The 22136-nt window shown below is 49.8% G+C and overlaps 1 protein-coding gene across 1 annotated transcript; it reads right to left on the bottom strand.

The window, feature by feature from the left end:
• On the bottom strand, positions 1–21420 carry Kif7 (kinesin family member 7). The gene is made up of 20 exons (XM_026388143.2): positions 21267–21420; positions 20225–20277; positions 19183–19534; positions 17165–17365; positions 16439–16832; positions 15706–16240; positions 15174–15290; positions 14379–14606; positions 13439–13572; positions 12919–13034; positions 12613–12765; positions 11246–11448; positions 5955–6152; positions 5480–5605; positions 5126–5302; positions 3799–4014; positions 2930–3136; positions 1628–1826; positions 1396–1542; positions 1–1199 (listed from the first exon to the last, which is right to left on the bottom strand). The coding sequence occupies exons 3-20, from the start codon at positions 19508–19510 to the stop codon at positions 829–831; spliced, it is 4050 nt and encodes a 1349-aa protein (XP_026243928.2). The 5' UTR covers positions 19511–19534; positions 20225–20277; positions 21267–21420; the 3' UTR covers positions 1–828.
• Between the last annotated feature and the right edge of the window lie 716 nt (positions 21421–22136).

The raw sequence follows: 22136 nt of genomic DNA, 5'->3' as shown, positions 1-22136 counted from the left end.
TATTTCTGTTTATTATGAAATGTTTTTTTTTTTCAGAGTAGGAATTAGAAGTTTATTAAAGGACAGCAGAAAAGACTTCTCCCGGAGGAAGAAGGGGACCCAAGAGGTGGAATCCCTTATGAAATGTTTTTAAAATTCTAAAAACATGCTATGTTTCCCAGTTCTGCCATCTACATAAGACCACTTAAACTACAACCCTGTTGCCACTGAAAATTTTGTGACAACCCTGGTTGAACCCAAGAACTATGGGCAGAGGGTTATGCCTGAAGCCAGAATTGTCATGAAACTTGAGTAAGTTAACAGGAGACAATCAGGTTCTGCAGCTTAAAGGAAGTGGGAGGATAGAAATTTACTTTCTTTTTTTTTTTTTTTAATACCAGGAATTGAACCCAAGGGTGCTTAACCACTGAGCCACATCCCCAGTCCATTTTATTTTTATTTAGCAACAAGGCCTTACTAAGTTGCTTAGGGCCTCCCTAAGTTGCTGAGGCTGGCTTTGAACTTGTAAGTCTCTTGCATCAGCCTTTTGAACTGCTAGAATTATAGGTGTGTACCACCGCACCCTGCAGAATTTACAAAATATTAAAAAATGAGTGGAAGAGTGCATGCTTAGCATGCACAAGGCCCTTGGTTTGATCTCTAGTACCCCAGAAAAAAAGGTTAAAAGACCAGTTCTTTTGGGCTGTGGCCCAAATCTGTTGACTCCAATTAATCATGAGGACCTGGATTCAGGTAGTGAGGTAAGGGCTGTCCTCCACAGAAGCAAACTGCAGGCAATTGCATCTTTAGTGGGATGGGAATGTCTCTCTGAGGCAAGGTCCCAAGGTCCTACAGGGGGTTTTTCCGAACATCGATCATCCCTGGGCTGGCTCTTCTTGGCTCCCTTCGGGATTTGGACAAAGGTCCAAAGTTCCAGGGCAGCCCCACTTCACCCACAGAGAGCACCCGCCCAACCAGGGGCTCTGGTGCCTCCCGTGGCCTTGGCTCTTCGGGGGAGCCCTGCTCCTCGCTGCACAGGCTGGAGCGTTTCCATGTTAGGGGTAATGGGGCGTGGACCAAGTCCCGAGGCTCCTCCCGGGCACGGGGGACCCCTTCCGGGAGGGAGGACTGCCAGAGAAGCTCAGGTACTGCTGCGTGGAGCCCGTCTTCGCCTCCAGGCCCTGATCTGTTGTCCAGGCAGAGGCTCTTCCTCTCCCCACCTGTCACAGAAAACAGCATGTCCTTGTCAGAAATGGGTGGCAACACTGTGCTGGAGTCTAGCCTCCCGACACCACAGCACAATAAGAAATTTGAGAAATGAGCCAATAAAAACACAAGTAAGGATGGTTTGTTAGTGCTCCCCAGACAAAGGAATGTCACAGCAGGGTAGACCCAACATGGGGGGGAGACAGTCACCCCTGCTCTGGACGGCAGCATTCCCCCCACTGAGCTTCTGTTTCAGCTCCTGGTTTATCCACATGTGGCGGCTCAGTTCCTTCTCCAGGGCTTGAATCCGGGCCTCGTATTGCCTCTTGCTGTCTGCTAACCCTTCGCCGAGGTGGTCTAGTGAGGAAAGGCAGAAGAGACAGGGGTGAGGGGCTGCAGGCAGGCAGCCGAGTCCCGAGCCTTGGGGCCCCTGGCTGCTCACCCCGCCCCTGCTGCAGGAGCAGCTGCACGTTCTGCTCATGCTCCTTCTGCTGCAGGGTCAGCTGGCGGTCCATCTCCAGGCGCTGCCGCTCCAGGGCCACCTCCAGCCAGTACACCAGCCTCTGCTGCTCCTCCAGCTGCATCTCCAGCTCTGAGAAGGCGATCTGCTGCTGGTGTTGCTCCTCTCGCAGTGTCACCACCTGCCCGAGACCAGCCAGGCTCAGTCCCCCTTCCGGCTCCATCCCCCATCAGGAGTAGCAAGTTACCCTCAGCCAGGGGTACCAAGTGCTGGCAAACCTGGCCCCATGGCACAAGGCACTGAGAAATCACCAGGGTCTTTTCTGCTGCTATAGTTTAGATACGAGGTGTCTCCCAAAAGATCACGTATGAGACAATGCAAGAATTTTCAGGGGTAAAACGATTAGATTATGAGAGCCACTAATAGGGTAAACGGGTGGTAATTATAGGCAGGTAGGGTGTGATTGGAGGAAGTAGTTCACTGGGGCCATGCTTTTGGGGTTTATATTTTGTCCTTGCTTCCTGGTTGCTTTCCTCAGCCACACCCATACACCATGATGTTCTGCTCCATCTTGGGCCCAGAGCTAAGAGTCAGCCAACTGTGGACTGAATCTCTGAAACTGTGAGCCAAAATCAACTTTTCCTCCTCTACATTGTTCTTATTGGGTCTTTTGATAACAAGAAAAAAAAGCTGACTAAAACACCTGCCCAACCAAGTGGCTTCAGACACCTTCTCAACTGAGTTCCAGACTGTGGTTCCACGTGACCAGAGCTGATTCTCAAGATGGACCTTGTCATCCTGTCTCAAATCCTTTCCCATCACATGTTTCTAGCTTTTGGGGCACAGTCTCAGCTGTGAAAAATCACCTAGGCCAGGACTTCTCTGCATTATTAGTGTTTGGGTTGGATGATTCTTGATGGTAGGGCCTGTCCCGTGCGCTGTAGGATGTTTAGCAGCGTCCCTGGCCTCTACCCCCATGGCAACCAAAAGTATCTCCAAACATGTCCCGAGGGGACAAACCATCCTCTCTTGAGACCCATGATCTGGGCAAGGGCCACCCTGAAATTGGCAATCAGACGAGAAATGGGGAAGGAGCCTGGGTCTTAGCTGCACTAAGCAAGGCAGGCTTCCAAAGGGTGAGGACTGGAGGACTGGCCTGGAGGTAGTCTTGATCCCGTGTCCCATTCAGAAGGAAAGGGAGTATTCACTGGAACTGCCAAGCAGACATCTCTGCCACCCAAGTTGCAGAAGATGGAGGCAGAGGGCTTGTGGCTGGTAACCCACCTTGTCAAAATACTTGCAGAGCAGGGCTCTGGTCTCTGAGGATGACAGATAGCTGAGCTTGGCCATGAGATTCATCTCACACTGGGACAGCAAGGAGGCTGAGGCCCGCAGCACCCGCTGGCGACACGTGATGGCCTCATTCTTGTACTCGATGGCAGCATCCAGGGCCTCTATGGCTTCATCCAATTGGAAGAGTGTCCGCTCCTCCTGGGGGGAGAGGGGCACACATGGAGGGCAAGTACTGGGCTTCCTGAACATCAAAGTCCTGAGCGGGCATGCAGTGGTCAAGACATATCCACAGTGAGGTCTTCAGTGTCCCCTCAACATGAGACTGTCCTGAGCCCATCAAGAGAAATGTAATCCTGTTCACTGTGATACCAACAGGGACACCTGGGTCAAAGCCCAACCCAGAGTGAGGGCAGTAACTGCTAGGAGGAGGCTTTCTCAAGCTCACACCACACTCAGGAGCTCCCAGCACCCAACACTGAACAGGAGGCGGGGCTCCTGGGTGAGTCCGTGCAGCATAGGCTTTCTCTCTGCTTGGAGAAGCAAGTCCACGTGGGCCACGAGGCATGTTAAGCATGCTCCTGACACGATTTTACACGCAGAGTTAAGACATGCGAGTATCGGGTCAAGTGTAGCACAGACTGGGAGCTGACTCTGTGTCTCAGTCAAGGGCGCTGAAGCAGGGAGCAGCCATCTCAGCCCCTCCCACACTGTGCAGGGCCTAACACACACAGAGAGCCTGCGTCCCCAACAGCAGGGCCAGCACCTACAGAGAGCCAGGAGAGGGGGCTGAGGAAGATGGATGCTGGGAGCAGAGGGCTGAGGTGGAGCAGCTGAGTTGGGTGGCCACCCTCAGGATGTACCTCGGGTGACAGCAGGCTACCCTGCCTCAGCTTGCTGTCAATCTCCAGGCGCTGCTTCAGCAGAGAGTCCTTCTCCTGGCGCAGGGTGTCAATCTCCCCTCGGATCTGTTGCTGGTTCTGGGCACTACCCTGTCGCAGCTGCCCGCTTTTCTCGGACAACTCCTTCTCCAGATGTTCCAGCCGGCTTGACACTCGTACAATGTCTTCATTCAGGGCCTGGGGGCAGCACCACCATGGATTAGGGAAGGAACAAGTGCCATCCTCACAGTGGGGACAGAACAGGCCCAACCTACTCACTGAATGCTAAGAGGGATGCAGGTCCTTCCCTCAAAAAAAACCCCAAGTCCAGATGTTTGCTGAGCAGGAGGCCTGACTTTTAGTTCACAGAAGGTTGGGAACTGGGGGCCCTCGGGACCACAGCATCTGTGCTGGGGCCCTCAGAAATGGCCTGGAGAACACAGACAAGCAGAAGGAAGAGGCCCTGGTAGCAAGAGGGGATAACATGGGCAAAGGCAGAGCTGGGGGGCAGTGGCCTGTCACTGAGACGATTTGGCTGGACTGTGTATGAAAGCGCTACAAGAAATTAATGGCCAAATCCCAAAAGCCTTTCCAGGAGGCTGATATGGAAGAATGCAAGGGCACTAATGGCCAACAGAAGTTACAGATCATCCAGCAGCACCTCACACCTGTTGGATCTCAGAACTCTCCACGGTAATTGGGGCGGTGTTCCTGCTCTCTCTGCAGGTGCCAACGTTCTGTAATCTGGCCTAAGTACCAGTGCTGGAACAGGCTTTGGATCTGACATATTCCCTCTAATCCTTATGGCTACATTCTGATCCCATTTGACAAAAAGAAACCAGCTCAGAATCTGAGTTCAAGATGGAAAAATGATACCAGTGGACCCAGGTCTATCTGCCCAGGCCTGCTTGCCTCCAAAGTTTAGGGAGTCTCTTTCTAGTTGGTTGTACCACTACCTACACCTGCTCCTCCTATTCTGCTTGTACAGGATCCAAATAAATGGTTAATGAGGTGAATAGATTGTAGGATGGATACTCGTGTCCCACATATCAGTACATGTGCATTAATATCCTAAGGCCCTAGAATTCTTGAGGATCCATAGGACAGAGCTTCACCTGCCTAGATCTTATCTGGCGAAGACATCACCTAAAACCCCACCTACCTAGATCTGAGCTGGCAGGGACATCAACTAGAAGACATTCACCTGTCCAGACCTCACTAATGGGCACATCACCTGGCAGAAACTCACCTGGCGGGTTATTACCTGGAGGGTCTTCACTTGGCTAAACCTCACCTATTAGGACCTCACCTGGCTGGACCGCAGGCGCTTGCTCTCCAGCCCCGTCTTCTCCTGCATCAGGGCCTCCTTCTTAGCCAGGATGACCTCCCGCTTATGGAGCTCCTCCCCCAGCTCCTCCAGTGCCCGTCGCTGCTGCAGCACCTTCTCCATCTCCTGGTCCAGCCACTTCTTCTGCTCCTCTATCTTCTGAGGGAGAGTGGGGAGGCAAAGCGGGACCTTAGTTCCCAACTCTGGCTGGAGGGCGGCCCCTTGAGTTCCAATGAGGAGATGGCAGACCCAGCAGCCAACCCCTGGGCAATAAGCCAGGGCTGCCCAGCCAGGCTGCAGAGCTCATGGTGACAAAGCAGGCTCAGTTTAGCCCACCTGCTGCTGCTCCAGGCTGACCACGGAGCCATTACTGCCGCTGCGCCGCTTCCTCTGGAAGGCTGCAATCTCTTCTGTCTTGATCTTCAGGATCTTTTGCTGCTGCTCATGCTTCAGCTCCAGCTCCTGGGGGAGGACGCCCGGTGGGGAGGGGGCATCCTTCCAGAGCTGCCCAGAGTGATGCCCCAAACCACCAAGAGAGCCTGCCCCACTCCTGAGACCATCCTGCAAGTGTTCCCCAGCAAACAGATACGAACACTTGTCCCCAGGAGCTGCCAGCACCTCCACGCTTCACCTCCCTGAACTCTCACTTTCCTACGTGCTCCTCATTTTCAGAGAAAAAAATATCTGAGCTACTTCCTAGGATCACCTGGGTGGGATGGTGGGAGCAGGTGAGTGCCTGTCTGGGTGCCTTAGGCTGAGACTGGCTCTGCTTCCTGCTCAAACAGGGCGCCCGTCTGGGGCCCAGGCTGACCTTGACACGGTGTTGCCGCTTGTGCATCTCTGTCTCCAGGCGCCGCTTCTGCTCTGTCTCCTCACGAAGTCGCCTCTGGAGCTGGCCCTGCTGCCGCCGCATGAGTTGCACATTTCTCTCCAGCTCCTGCAGCCGCTTCTCACTCTGGGCTGACAGCGACACCAGCCGCTCTGTTGCCTGCTTCTTCTCCTTCAATGCCTGGGACCCATACAGACTTCACTGGGCCAGGCACAGGGGCTAGTGCATGCCCAGTGTAGTACCTGGCACTCACCAAGGGTGGGCAGTACTCTATGTATTAAATGATCCTAACAAACCTATGAAAATGTATGACAGTTATTAACCGTAGTTTACAGATTAGGAAACTGGGACACAGAGAAGTTCGGGAACTTGACCAAGAATACACAGCTAGTAAGTAGCAGAAATGGGGTTCAACCCCAGGCAGTCAGTTCCAGAGCCCATATTCTCAACCACTCTATTTTATTTCCTCTTGGATCCCTAAACTGAGAAAGGAAGAAATGAATGAGGGATGGATGGATGGAAGGGTGGATGGAGAGGTGAGCAGGTCGTGTGAAGGTAAAAATTAGGATGGATAGTATTATGGGGTAAAATTGTGTCCCCTAAAATTCCTATATGGAGAGTTCCAGAGGAGAGGCCCACCCCAGAGATATGCAGTAAGCCCCCCACACATACATTGGGGTTCCTTATTCACCAAAGCATGGCTCCACAGCCCAACATCAGGGTACATATAGGCTTGAGGCTGCCACCGTCACAAAACTGGGATATTGCTGCTTCTATCAAGGGATAATAATAAGGACCTGGTAAGACATCACCAAGGTCCCTGTGGGCCTGGCTGCACCAGAGGTTTCTCTTCTAGGGGTGCTAACAGTTATCCTATTGCTGAGGTAACAGGGAGTCTTGCATGGGGTTGCCTATCTCTTGTTTCTCCTACTAACAGCCAACTTCTTATGATTACCCTCTCACTAGTCATATAATCTAATACTTCCATATTCTAACATCCTACCTCATACACATCTCAGCCAACCCCCTAGGCCCCCTCCTACTATTAGAAACTGTAAACCATTATGCAAACCTATTGACTAAAAGGCAGAAGATAACCGAACTCATCATTTCTGATTTTAGTGACAAAACTGTAAATGTAAAAATAGAAGCTAACCAATATATGGCTGCACATTGGGTACAATGAGTGCTATAATACTGATTCTCCCCCTTAAAAGTGAGGTATTAGTAATCTATAGTGACACTATAAGACAATAGGGCAGAAGCTATCATACCTCAGATCTACACTGCAAGAGAGGAAGACTCTTAGACATCATGAAAAAACAAGGGAGGAAAGTGCCCCAAACAAACCAAAATACTACAACAATAAAATCCATAGATAGTGCAGTAGGTGAAATGTCAGAGAAGGAGTTCAGAATACACATAACTAAAATGATTTGGGAATTAAAGAATGACTAAGTGAGCAGATACAGGCAAAAATCAATCACTCCAACAAAGAGATAAGAGAGCAAATACAGGTTGCAAGAGATTATTTCAACAAAGAGATAGAGATACTGAGGGGAAAAAAATCAAACAGAAATCCTTGAAATAAAAAAAAACAATAAGCCAATTTAAAAAACTCAATAGATTGGGGCTGGGGATGTGGCTCAAGCAGTAGCACACTCGCCTGGCATGCGCGGGGCGCTGGGTTCAATCCTCAGCACCACATAAAAATAAAATAAAGATGTTCTCTCTCTCTCTCTCTCTCTCTCTCTCTCTTTCTTTAAAAAAAAAAATCAATAGATAGCATCACCTACAGACTAGATCACTTGGAAGTCAGAACCTCAGACAATGAAGACAAAATATACAATCTTGAAAATAAAGTTGACTTCACAGTGAAGATAATAAGAAACCATCAACAGAATATCCAAGAATTATGGGATACCATCAAAAGATCAAATTTAAGATTTATTGGGATAGAGGAAGTTTCAGAGATTCAAACCAAAGGAATGCACAATCTCTTCAATGAAATAATAGCAGAAAATCTCCAAGCAACAAGAATGAACTAGAAAATCAAATACAAGAGGCCTATAGGACACCAAATGTACAAAATTACAACAGATCTACATCAAGACACATTATAATGAAAATGCCCCGCATACAGAATAAGGTTAGAATTTTAAAGGCTGCAAGAGAGAAAAATCAGATTACCTATAAGGGAAGACCAATTCAGATCTCAGCAGATTTTTCAATCCAGACTCTCAAAGCCAGGAAATCCAGGAACAACATATACCAAGCTCTAAAAGATAATGGATGCCAACCAAGAATCACATCCAGCAAAATTAAGCTTCAAGTTTGACAATGAAATAAAAACCTTCTATGATAAACAAAAGCTAAAAGAATTTACAGCAAGAAAGCCTGCAATACAGAACATTCTTGGCAAAATATTCCATAAGGAGAGAATGAAAAACAACAATGAAAATCTGCAAAGGGAAGAATTACAATAAAGGAAAAGCCAACCAAAGGAGAAATCAAGTCAAACTAAATATCAAAAAAATAAACAAAAATGGCCTGTAATACAATTCATGTCTCTTTCAACCCTTTTGGATAAATTTTTTCACATAAAAATTTTAACTACAATATTCATTTAATTTTTCAGGTTTTTGTTTATTTTGTATTTTTTTGTTTTCCATCTCTCTTCACAAAGTTACACAAATATTTTCTTTAAAAGTTTTAGCATCAGGGCTGGGGTTGTGGCTCAGTGGTAGAGCACTTGCCTTGCATGTGTGAGGCACTGGGTTTGATCCTCAGTACTACATAAAAATAAATAAATAAAATAAAATATATTTTTTTAAAGTTTTAGCATCTTATACGTTATATTTTAATATATAATTAATCTGGTATGTGTATATACATTGCCTGTAATATGAGATGAAGTTTATAATTAAAAATCTCTTATAATTAAAAATCCATTATTCAAGATTCAAGGATGAAAAAGATCAATCAGAGTAAAAATTGTTTAATAAGGTATTTATAAAGGTAAGGGCAAGCTTGAGGGAAACTAACAAATTTTGTGAAGCACGTTTCCTTCCATAAACTTGGAGAGGTAGGAGATGAAGGAAGAGAGAACCATTATGAAAAACTCGTACGAGAATGTAACCTAACTGAAGTTATTCCCACCAAAAGCATGTGGAAACCAACTCACAGTCTAGAGTCTTATAGGGAGGAATAAAACACCTTGCTCTATTCTTGTATATTCTAAGTTCATCTCTTTGGTGTCCCTTTCTAGTGGAACTCAACAAGAAACCACATAACAAGGGATTCATCATGTAGCCTATAGCATATGTCTCACCAAAAGGCGAAAGATGGAGAAAGGAGCCAATATGGCAGCCACTGGTTACATGAGGCCACTGAGCATTTGAAATGTGTCTAGTCTGAATTGAGGTGTGCTATCTGTTAAATAGACATTAGATTCCAAAGAATTACTAGAACAAAGAAAATGAACATGAAATATCTTTACTAACAATTATTTTCTTTGCAAATTATGTTGGTAATCCATTGGGTAAATGAAAATATTTTAAAACTAATTTCTCTATTTGTTTAAAAAAGAAGGAAAACAAGGTAATATATTCTATATCTTCACTGTAGTACTACTATATATCCATATTTACATGTTGTCATTTTTTATATTTGTTATCAAAATTCATATAACTATAAAACTAAATAGGACAAATTTTACCATATATAAATTATATCTCAACAAACATAATTTTAAAAAGAAATCTAGTTCATGAAGTGTTTTAACAGTTTTAACAGTATTGGGCACATACTAACCACCTGATAAATAATGGCTATTATTATGATTCATTAAAATAACTAGCATCAAGCTGATTCATAGTGGGGTAGGGAGGGGGAGCATGGGAGGAATAGATGAACTCTAGATAGGGTAAAGGGGTGGGAGGGGAAGGGAGAGGGCAGGGGGTTAGAAATGATGGTGGAATGGGATGGACATCATTATCCAAAGTACATGTATGAAGACACGAATGGTGTGAATATACTTTGTACACAACCAGAGATATGAAAAATTGTGCTCTATATGTGTAATATGAATTGTACTACATCCTATTGTCATATATAAAAAATCAGATTTAAAAAAATTCCTAAGTGGGAGCCCAAGCCTCTAAAGCTCAAAATGTTACTATATTTGGAAACAGAATTTTAAAAGAGGTCATTAAGTTTAAATGAGGTCAGAAGGGTGGGGCCTTAACCAAATATGATCGGTGTCTTTCTAAGAAGAGGTAGAGATACGAGGGATGCAGAGGAGAGTCAGGGAAAGACACAGTGAGAAGGTAGCTATCTGCAAACCAAGAAGAGAGGCCTCAGGAGGAGCCAGACCCATGGACACCTTGATCTCAGATTTCTAGCCTCCAGAGCTTTAAGAAGTGTAAGAATTATAAGAAAGTAAACTTCTGAGTTATGAGAAATTAAACTTCTGAGCTAGGTGTGGCGGTGCACACCTGTAATCCTAGTGCCTCAGGAGACTGAGGCAAGATCACAAGCTTGAGGCCAGCCTGGACAAATTAGCAAGTCTCTGTTTCAAAATAAAATAAAAAGGGCTGGGGAGGTAGCTCAAAGGTACAGCACCCCTGGGTTCAATCCTCACACACACACACACACACACACACACACACACACACAAATTTGAACTTGTGTTGTTTAAGCCAACCAGACTATAAATACTATGTTTTGCTACTTTAGCACACAAATACAGATAGATAATGCATGAATTGATAAAAGGGAATGGAAGGGTGGTTCATATGTGGATAAATAGACAGTCGATCAATCAACTGATGAAAGGCCAGAAAGATGATGGGTAAGAAGAGTAACATGAACTGACAGGTAGACAGAAAGGGAGGATGGGATGGAAGGGGAGTGAATGGGGCACTGGGAGGCGACCTGTTGCTGGATGGACAGAGGGCTGCATAGTAGTTTTTCTTTGGATGCCCACCCTCACCCTCTCTTGGTCTCCTACGTGGTCTTCAGGCAGGACCTGACTCTCTGCCTCTGTTGTGTGGAATACGAAGTCAACCTTAGCTTCTGTACAATACTAGCCCCACCCTGGGGAGCCTGGAGGGAGTTAGCCCCAGCACCCAGGGGTGGTGCATGAGGTTCCGAGCATACACAGGTTCCACAATGGGCTAGGGCTCTGGAATCACATATCCTGGTCCGAGGGACCCCATCCCGGGAGGTCATTGATGCCCCCATCCTCTGGCCCCTAAGGCCCCAACACTGACCTGCACCTGGCTCTGGGCTGCTGCAACCCTCTTGCGGAACTCCTGGAGCCGGGACCGCTCGCCAGCATCCTGGGGCTCCTTGCCCTCCAGCTCCCGCAGCTGTCTCTGGCCTTCACTCAGCTCAGTCCGCACTCGCTCTGCCTCCTGCTCCAGCTCCCGGATGCGTTGGCTGTGCTGGCGGTTCAGGGCCTGGGCCGCCTTTCCTGGAAGAGAGTGGGCCACATCAGCCCAGGTGACCACTCTCCCCAAAGAGGGCCACCGGCCCCTTCCCAAGCCCTGTTAGCCACGAACATCTCCATGGGCTGTACCAAGCCTTTGTTCCACCAGTACTGTGACTTTTTTCTTTAAATCAACTCACTTTTTAAATGAGCCTCATCCACAGCAGTGACCCAAGACAAATACAAGTTACCTAATTATATTTTTACCTATATGTGCCAAAATAAATACATATCTTGAACCTGCATATAATTAAGCCTCTAGAATTAGCTTCCACTTGCAAGAAATATGGAAGACAGAGGAATAAGTTAAAATGACACCATAAGGAAGCAAACAGTCTAACCCAAGATATTTGGGGTCTGGCACATTCTACAGGATGACTGTGAAGAAGGGAGAAAAAGGGAAACTTCAGAAATCTAAAAAGCAAATATGATATGTGTTGGACCCGATTTGGAGGCTAATTCAAGCAAACCAGCTATGAAGACATTGTTGAATAATTGAGGGAATGTGCTTATGCTCTGGAAATTAAGATGACACGAGTTTTCAGTGACAGAATGCCTCCCTAGCATGCATGAGGCTCTTCTGCTTTTGATTCTAAACACTGAAGGAAGAAAGAAGAGGACTTGAGTTTTGTTAACTTTGCTAATGGAATGGCATTATGTCAGGTAAATAATGTCCAAATTTTTAGAGAGATATACTAGAAGGTGTAGAGATGAAAGGACATTGTGTCTGGGATTTGCTTCAAAATATACCAGCAATAGCCAGGCATGGTGAGTCTTGCTAAGTTGCTGAGGCTGGCCTTGAACTTTCGATCCTCCTGTTTCAGTCTCCTGAGTTACAGGAATTATAGGTATATACCACCCCTGCCTGGTTACTGAGAGCTATTTTAAGCACTTTACCTGAACTGACTCATTTCACTCTCACAACCACCCTACAAAGTAGGTAGAGATGAGAAAACTGAGGCACAGAGAGGTTATGATACTTGCTTAAGGTCACTCAGCTAGTAGAGGCTAAGCTGAGTTTCACATGTAGGCCTTCTGGTCCCTGCTCCTAACCATCTCATTTCTGAACCTTCTCAAAAACAGTACAGGAGAAGTAATAGATAGGAAATCACCTTCAGGTGGGAGACTCACTGTAATGCTCCCCCTCACCTGTGCGGACCAGCTCGCCTATGAGCTCCTCCTTCATGCGGATATTGATGGCCAGCTCCCGGATCTTCTGCTGGGCCTGGGCCAGCCGCCATTCAGAGGCCATGGCGGCAAGGGCCTGGCGGCTCTGAATTGGGGCCTTGCTCCCACCAACTGCTGTAACAGGCAGACTGTCAAGGTCATCACCCAGACTGAGAGTGAGGGAGGGGGCTGCCAGTGATGGTGTGTGATCTGTCCCAGGATGGCCCACCCAGAACTGGGGAGGAGGCATAAAGGTAGGGGACCTCCTCTACAGCCCACCCAGCTTACCTCTGGGCCCTGGAATGGCAGCATCCAGTTCTCCAAGGTGAGGCTCTGGGCCCTTCCTGTCTGGTGGGCTCCCTGGGCGAACCCCTGCCCTCTGGCTCCAATTGCTGATCCCATTTCTGGAGGGCAGAAGCAGGGGTCCCTATTCTCCCTCAAGCCCCTGCCCCAGCTTAGCCTCTCTTAGGAGGAGAGGCCTCTGGGCCTTCCAGCCCCCAGAATCAATGTGACCCCAGGATGTAAGTCTGGAAGAATTCAGAGGCCAGGGACAGAGCTCAGGAGTCCCAGGAACCAAATACTCCCTTGGAGGCTGAGAACCTAGAGGCCTGCCCACCCCCCACATCACACCACCCCAGTAAGACCTTATAGTCCAGAGCCCACAGCCCTTGGCCTGCTCTCCCGCAAGGGATGGCAAGGGCCATGTAGGCAAGAGTGCCTGGGACTTGAGAAGCCTCCCTGGATCCTCACTCAGCCCTGCATTGGCCCTGAGCTAGTCCTTGTCAGATCGGGCAGAGGTCCCACTCACCTGCGCAGGTGCAAGGTCTGTGTGGGCGGCTCCTCCTCTTCCTCCACTTCCTCCTCTGATGCTGCTGAAGAGCCACTGCCCAGTCTGTCTGCCTCAGTTGGCAACTCAGCTCTAGCCTCCTTGCCATTTGTCACCTGCTAGCGGGGAGGCGTCAGGGTTTCAGGACAGGAGTACCTGCAGGGCATCCTTCAGGAGCCATTTCTCACCCCAAGTCTGTTTTTGCAGTGTGCCCTACAACACCTTAAAGATCTAGTTCAAAGAATGCTACTTGGAAGCCTTCCCAACCTCAAGCTGGGGTACCAGCACTCTCCTGCCTCCTCCTTCCCTCCTCATCACCAGCTCCCATAGCCCCTGATTCTCCTCGGGTGACAACCTGCTCTATCTCACAGATAGATCATTGGCACCCAAATTCTATCACATTAACAAAAGCATCCTAGACTGATGCATATAAAGATTTCCACCCAACCCAAGTCCTCTTAGACCTTCACAGCTGAGATGTCCTAGAGCTTAAAGGCAACACTAGAGTAGACTTTGTCCCAAAGGCCCCAAGTGGCAGGACTAGAAGAAGGGGCCAAGACTCATGGAGAAATATTAGGGCTCATGTTAGAGTTAACTTGCAAAGAGAACCATCCAAAGACAGAGGGGGTGGCCTCAAAGTGATGACCTCTCCATCTCCAGGGGTGCAAGCTTTCCACACGGTGCCAGAAGCCAGAACCTCCTCACTCCAAACAATATTCAGTAGCACTGGACCCTTCTGAGAAGCCCTACACAGTCACACAACTCTTGGTCCTTCCTCTAGGGACAGCTGAAAGAGGCACCTTATATCTCACAGCTGGTCCCATGGAAACATGGGTGAAGGACATGTGCGCTGGCATCGTCCTTCCCCTGCCTGACCAGTCCAACCAGGCCCAGCAGTCACCCTACCTCGCCACCTCCTCACCTCACTCCACTGCTCAGAGCCAACTTCATCTCCAGGAAGGCAGGCAGGAGGCACCATGCCCAGCACATGTATGTGGGCACCCCCCAGAGGTGCTGTGTGAGGCCGAGGAACAAAGGACCCAGGAGGCAGGCCCTGCAGGAGCCCTGGAGTCCCCCATCCAGGCCGTACCAGCTCTAGCCGCAGGCGCAGCTCCACCATCTCCTCCTGCTGCTCACGCAGCCGGTCACTCTGCAAGACATGTCCAGGTGTCCAGGATGCAAGACAGGTGTCCAGGATGCAAGGGGAACAGATGCTCATGGACAGGCATAAGTGCAGGAAACTGGACAAGTCTGAGACCAGACCCCCTCCCCAATAAGACTGAATAAGTCCAAATCCCCCTGACTACCTCTCAGTCCTTTCCCATACCACCCACCCACTGCATTCCCAGAGACTGGAGCTCTAGACCCACCCTCTTCAAATTCACACCAGCCAGTCCACCTCCAACCCTCCGCCACCAGAGGGTGCCAGGCACAATGCTGCCCTGGTTAGGTTTGGCTCTAAGGTGCACACTGCTGCCCCTCAGGTCCCACCCTCCAGGGACCCAGCAAAGGTGCTCTGCTGGGCATTTTCAACACCTACCCATACTTCTGTTCCTCACCTCCACACTTTGGCTCATGTTGTGATCCCGCATCTCTACTGTCCCTCCACTCCTGGTCCCCAGTTCCCTACTTTAGCATCCTGAGAAACTCAGGTCAGACTTCCTCTACATCCTCTCCCAAGAAACCACCCCTGCACAGTAGAAGGGCATTGTCCCACCTGAAGTTTGTACTGTTCCATGGCATCCTCCAGTGCAGCTAGAAAGTCCCGGTTCTCCTCCTCCAACCGTGCCACCTGACTCTGCAGGTTCAGTAGCTGCTGTGCCCCCTCATCTTCCTGTGGAGCAAGGGGGAAGGTTTTAGGGGCAAGGAGCTGGCACAACCTGGCTCTTTCTCTGCCTTGCTTCCCTACTCTGACTTCCCATTCTGTTCTGAGCTCTGCCTGCAGTGCAATCGGGAATCTAGGCCCACTGGTGGAGAGGGCACCCCAGATCCCACATGGCAAGCCATTTTGGGCCATTTCCTGTAATTATTAATTATATTTTGGTTAATATTAGTATTACCAGGAACAACTTATGCTTGGACAGTATGCTAAACACTTATTACACCTTCAGTTCTTACACAGTACCAAGGACATGGTACCAAGTTTATCCCCATTTTACAGATGGAGAGACCCAGAGGCTCAGCGAAATTAAGTGGCACAACTGGCTGTTTAAAGACACTCTTCCTCCCGAACCCCTTCTCAATCACACCTGGCTCTCTGCCGCCTTTCGCCCTCCAGGTCCCTGAGCCGCCTGGTCCTCTGCTGAGGCGCTTTCGATGCCGCTGTCCGGCCCAGAAGAGGAACTCAGGGCGCTGCGCTCGCCCTCCACCGCACACAGCCAGTCGCGCACCTTGCGGGCGGCGGCGCCAGGCAGACCCGGCTCAGCCTGCAGCTCGCGCAAGAGGCTGTAGGCGGCGTTGGTGCGCGCCCGGTAGCGTGCGCACTCGGCGCCCAGGCGGGCGGCTGCCGCTGCGGAGCTGGCTGCGGGGCCCGGCGCTCGCCGGCCGCGGTGGATGATGCGCGTCTCGGAGCGGTGGCGTGGTGGCCCCCGCACACCCGCCACCGCCTCCTCAGGTGCCCGCTCGGCCTCCGGCCGCCAGTTGACCATAGCGCGGTTGCGAATGTTCTGGGCGCGGCTGGCATAATTGAGGGTGTTAAGGGTCTCGTCGAAGTCGGAGGAGGAGGGGCTGACGCAGGCGATCATCACTGTTTTGGCGTTCCCGCCCAGCGAGTCTTTGAGGATCCTGAGGGCACGACGGTGAGGGTTAGGGTCTTAGCGATCCAGGACCGAAAGCCAGACCTAGAAGCCGCTCCTGAACGCGGCTCTGGTGGGCAGAGACCTCCCACTGCGCTTGCCAGTGCGCCCCAGAAGTCAGGGAAGCCCATTCCTACTGGTGGGTTCAACACCCCTATCCCCAGGGTAGATTGGTGTGCCAGCTCACCGGGTGATCTTGGAGTCGCGGTAGGGGATATGGCTGCCTCGGCGCTGGGGGTCCCCCAAGGCGCTGATGACATTGCCCAGCGCCAGCAGGCTGCTGTTGATCTGGATGCTCTCTTTGAGCCGCTCGCCCGTGCTGCCTGTCTTGAGGACCCTCTCTGAGCCCGCCAGATCCACGAAGTGGAACTTGGAAACAAGCAGTTGGCCTGCTGCAGGTCGGGGTAGGCGGCTGGGGGCACGCCCCCGCTGCTCCAGGGTCACGGTGAAAACAGTATGTGAGCGGCTGGAAAGGCGATTGAGGTGCGTGGCCCCTGTATGGCGCGCTGCGTTGCCCATCTCCAGGAGGCTCAGCACCTCATCCAGGCCCTCCACGTCCACTTCCTTCACCCCACACAGCACTGTAGGCACAGAAGACTGTAAGCCAGGTGCAGAAGCAGCCTAGGACTGACCAGCCAAGAAGGCAAGCAGAGCCTGATTTTCTTGACCCAGGCCCCCACCCCCATGTCCAGGGCTCCTGCCCAACCTGTTCTGGGTTTGGAGGGACTCCAGCTTCCCCCCATGCCTATATTAATGCCTCTCACATCTGACCCCCTCTGGAGACAGGGGAAACTGAAGCAAAACCATCTAGGGCTTGGGAGTCCCTTAAGAGGGTGCCCCTCCCAGGCAGGTGAGCGATGCCCTCAGAACAGCCATGCCATAAGCCCCACTCCCAGTCAGTGGAGGACCTCACCAACATTCCCCCGATCATCTTCCCGAAGCTGGATGTCACGGCTCGCAGTGCCCACCTCCAGCAGGTCTCGGAACTCCTCCTTATACACTTCCAGGTAGGACACGTGGACCAGACAGTCCAGCAGGTCGTTCTCATCAATAAGCTTGAAGGCTTCAGCCATGGCCCTTGGGATGATGCCCTGTTCATCCTCATGCAGGGAGGCTGGGGAGACACCACAGGACCTCCTACCACCATGCCTTCAGCTGACATGGCCCAAGGTCCCTAGGTCCCTGCCAGTAACTGGAGGTTAGGACTCCAGCGTGGAGAAAACATTAGAGACCAGGATGGGAGGGTCAGCCTAAGGCAGGCCATGTTCCAGGGTGGTCAGGAAGAATTACAGAATTCAAAAATTGGAAGCAACCTTTCATGGTTTAAACAACCTCTTTTATAATGTAAGCTTCCCCTTCATTATGTCCCTGATAATCAGATACCCTTGTCTTGATTAATTCCAGGACAGGGAATTCATTACCATAGTCCATGCTCAGTTAATTAAAGGAACTCCTAAATTTATCCCTAGGAAGTAATTGGAGTGTTCATCCTAGGGTTCAATAGGACATCTGGTTAAATATACTATATTCATAAAGGAATACCAGGCAGCCATTTTTTAAAAAGTCAGGTGCAGTGACACGCATTTGTAATCTCAATGACTCAGGAGGCTGAGGCAGGAGGATTGCAAGTTTGAGGCCAGCTTCAGCAATTTAACAAGACCAAGTCTCAAAATAAAAAACAGAAAGGACTGGGGATGTAACTCCTGACTAGAGCACTTGTTAGTATGAGGCAGTCTCTAGAACTGAAAAATAAAAATATTTAATGATACAGAGAAATATTCATGATATATAGGTATCCATATAGACATAGACATAGATTTAGTTTTGATTGGTTGTTTTACACAGTACCAGGAATAAACCATGACCTTGAGCACACTAAGTACATACATTATCACTGAGCTACACTTCTGGTCCTATGATATATTAGTAAGAAATGGAACAAAATACCAAAGAATGGGCATAAAATAATCATTTTTTTAAAAAAGTAAAAGTATAATAATTTTCTCAGAGTATTGGCATGCTCACAGGGTGAATGATTTTTGAAATCAATTATCAAGTAAGTTAATTTGTGCATATATATTTCTGCATTTTCCTGAGCAAACAAGTATGCTCTTGTTAACAGCTATATTCTAAATGTTTGTCCCCCCGGAAATTCTCCTGTTGACATCCTTACCCTAATTGTCTTAGTCTTAGGGAAAGGTGCTTTTGTGAGGTGACTAGGTCATGGAACACAGCCCTCGTCAATGGATTCAGTGCCTTTAATGAAAGAGACTGAGAGAGACCCCTTCTCTCTTTTACCATGCAAAGTTTGAGAGAAGGAAGCTGTTTATGAAGAAACTTCCCCTCAGTTCTGTCAGAACTTTGATTTTGAGACTTCCCAGCCATCACAACTGTGAGAAATAAAATTCTGTTTATAAGCCACCCAGTCTGTGATATTCTTTTATAGCAGCCCAAAGGCACTAAGACAGTAACCTAAGAGAAAATGGTCTGTTACTCAAAAGAAAACAGTTCCTTCAACTGGCTCATAGGGACTTTCTCAAAACTGCTCCAGAGCCTCACTGAACCAGCCTGCAATCTTCTCTGCAGCAACCAAAGCATTTCTCTTGCAGGACTGATTGCAGATTCCTGACCCTCAGCAGCCATCCTGACAACCTCCAGAGACATGTTAACTTCCCATGCCCTGCCTCGGCTAAGGTCCCCAGAGCCAGGCTGCACGGCCACATTTCACTTCATCCTATGAAATCTACTTGCCTCCAAAAACCCTTCCTTCCTATCTACCCACTGATGTGGCTAGTCCCACCTTGGACTTCAGATCTCTGTCAAGGAAATCTGTATTACCTTCCCCTAGTATCTCCACCTCCAACAGGGAAAGCAGGGGCAGCCATGGATGCCCTTCAAATTGGGCATAGGGTCATCAGTATAGTCACTCACCCACACTGGCCTCTCCCATAGTATAGGTCTTCCCAGAGCCTGTCTGACCATAGGCAAAGACGGTGGCATTGAAGCCCTCAAAGAAAGCCTCAAGGAGGGGCTGCACACAGGCTTGATACACAGCCTCTTGCCCAGCATCTTCTGCTAGCACCACGTGGAAGCCAAAGTGACGATCACGCCCCAGGGTGACTCGACCATGCCCTGGCTCCACCTGCAGGCAGCTCTGATGCCCATGTAACAGTTCCTTGGGTAGCAGTGGACGAACTCTCAGGGCCACCCTCACAGGGGCCTCCTCAGCCCCTGGAAGCCTTGGGGACTCCAGTCCCATGTTGATGGAGAGCTGCTCCAAGACCTGTGGAGAGAATAAAAAGCCCTTGCCATTCGTGTCTGTGCTCCAGGAGCCAGACTCACACTGCAGGTGATCTGGGGCCAGATTGGCAGCTCCTGACCTCGGAGGGATGGTGTGTAGGTAGGGTGATAATCACAACTCAGAACATCCTCTGTGCCCAACCTGATGCCCAAATACTGCAAGAACCATCATATAGTCACACAGTAACATCTCATGGCTCCCATTACTGGCAAAACAAGGCCTGGATACTCCACTTGATACCCAGGGGTTTCTGTGTTCCAGCTGCATCCTTCTGTGCTTTTATCACAGAACAACGTACATGTGTGAATACACACTTGCTAGCATACTCAGAGCACCATACTGCACCGAGGAAGTCCTCCTCCTAACACCCCCTGGGTTCCCATAGTCTCTGTCTTTGTCACATCATCAACCCCCACCTTCTTCTAAAAAGCCAACAGATCTTTCAAGACCAAGCTCTTACCACCAAATCCTGCCAATTTCATCTTTTACATAGCTCTTGAGTTCATCTGCTGCTTCCCACCCTTTTGACAAAGCCCAGGTCTTGCCACTAATGTCTTCATGGGCAGACTTTGACCAGCCTTCCCTCTTCCTTCTGTTTCCCTGTTCCCTCCAACATGGCAGCAGGAGGGGGCACCTTCTCAAAATGCAAAGGCAGTCAATCGTGTCACTCACCTGCTTAAATGTGACCCCCCAGAAAAGGCTTCCCACTGCTCTTGGGATTCAACCTTAACAGGAAAACAATAAATCAAAGGTAAGCCTTAAAACAGGCTTTTAACTACTCTAACTACTCAGCTCCCTGACCCCAACCTCAAAACCACTCAGTATTATCAAATCTCATTTCTCCAGGTTTTGGCTAAGCCCTCCTTCTTCAGAGGTCAGGGAAACTCATCTGTTCTGTGCCCTCATAAGTGCACACATCGTCCCTTGTGCTGCCCCCACCGGCCACTGACCACACCTTGCAATTGCCAAGTTACCGGCGTGTATCTCCTCCACTGTCCAGACTAGGAGCTGGAAGGCAGGACACCTATTTGTCCCCTTTGAGCTGTATCACCAGCACCCAACACAAGGTCCAGTTCTGCCCAATAAACAGTGATTAATCCCCATCCAAGGACCTATCCCCATTCTCCCTCTTCTTATTGCTTTTTTCAATCCCCCAGCCCTGAGCAGAACACTTGGTTAATTACTATTTAGACTCTCGCCGCACGTGTAACCCAACCATTCCTTCATTTAATCATTGGGTGACCAGCCCTCAGCACCCCGGTGGTAAATCAGCCTCGCAATACTGTGGGGTCCCCAGCGCCCTCCCCCTATTCCGTGGGTTTTTCGAGCCCGGGGTGGTCTGGGCTTCTCAGGATCCCTGCTAGTTGTACAATGCTCCGCGCCCTAAGGAGCCCCTTCAATTCCACCCGCTCCGGAGTCTGCAGGCACCGGGCTGCAGCTCCAGCAAAGTTTGAAGAAGTTATAAAAATGGGGCCCGGGCCCTCGCAGCCTCAGCGACCGCTCCCCCTGGCCAGGCCCGAGATGCCAGCCCGGCCCCTATACTTAGGGAAGGAGGATGCCGGCCCACCCAGGGAAGGGCTTCCAGCAGCCGGCTGGGCACTGTCCAGCCGCACGGGTCCCAGTGCCACCCACCCAGGCCTGCGCAGGGGGGAGCGAGCGCGCCGCCCCCGTCACTCTGCCCTCGCCTTCCAGCCCCGAGGGGGCCCACACCCACCTGCTTGGGTGCCGGGGCAGTCGGGGCAGCGCAGTCAGGGACCACGCCCCGGCGCGGCGCGTTCAGATGCCGTCATCGGGACCCCCGCCCCCCAAAACATCCCTCCTCTCACCCGCAACTCCGCCCGCCTGGGTTCTGGGGGCGGAGGCGGGAGCCCGAGGCGCCGCCGAGTCGGCCGCAGACAGGCGGGGCGGGACCGAGCCGCGGGAAGGGGGCGGGACCGAGCCGCGGAAGGGGGCGGGACCGAGCCGCGGGAAGGGGGCGGGCCGCTGCGCGAGGGGCGGGTCCGGAGAAGAAAGTAGCAGCCTCCCAGGTCCTCCTCTTGTCTCCTAGAAGTCAAGCCTCGGAACTGGACACCAGACAATATTCTACTAGGCTCAGGGTCCCTTCTTCACCCATCTCTGTTTTCTGCTCCCAAACCATTCTTCCGGGTGCTGAGGGGGTCACAGAAACTTCCATCTCCCACATTTAAAAAAATACTGTTTTCTCCCATTTTAGCATTTGAATTTGAATTGCATCTTAGGCTCTTGTCAAGGGAAACTTGACACCAGGAGAGGTCATAAAGGGTGTCCACACGTGCAGCCTTAAGGAGATGATGTCTTCAAATAGCCAAAAGATCCCTCTGATCTCCAAGGGATTGTTTGTGTTGGGAGCACCACACATTGAATTTCGATTAGAATCTGAAAGGAGGACTCCGGGTGTAGCCCAGTGGTAGAGCACTTGTCTAGCATGCAGAAGACCCTGGATTCCATCCCGAGCCCGGCAAAAACAAAAGCTCTGGAAACATGTTTATCACTTAAAATATCATTAGAGAAATTGAACTCTAATGTAGTAATCAAATTTAATTTATTATTATATAAAATATTGCCT

This window comes from Urocitellus parryii, chromosome 6 (assembly GCF_045843805.1).
Source record: "Urocitellus parryii isolate mUroPar1 chromosome 6, mUroPar1.hap1, whole genome shotgun sequence".
Lineage (NCBI taxonomy): Eukaryota > Metazoa > Chordata > Mammalia > Rodentia > Sciuridae > Urocitellus > Urocitellus parryii.
The sequence above is the reverse complement of the archived record's forward strand: the minus strand, read 5'-3'. Positions and strand labels throughout refer to the sequence as shown.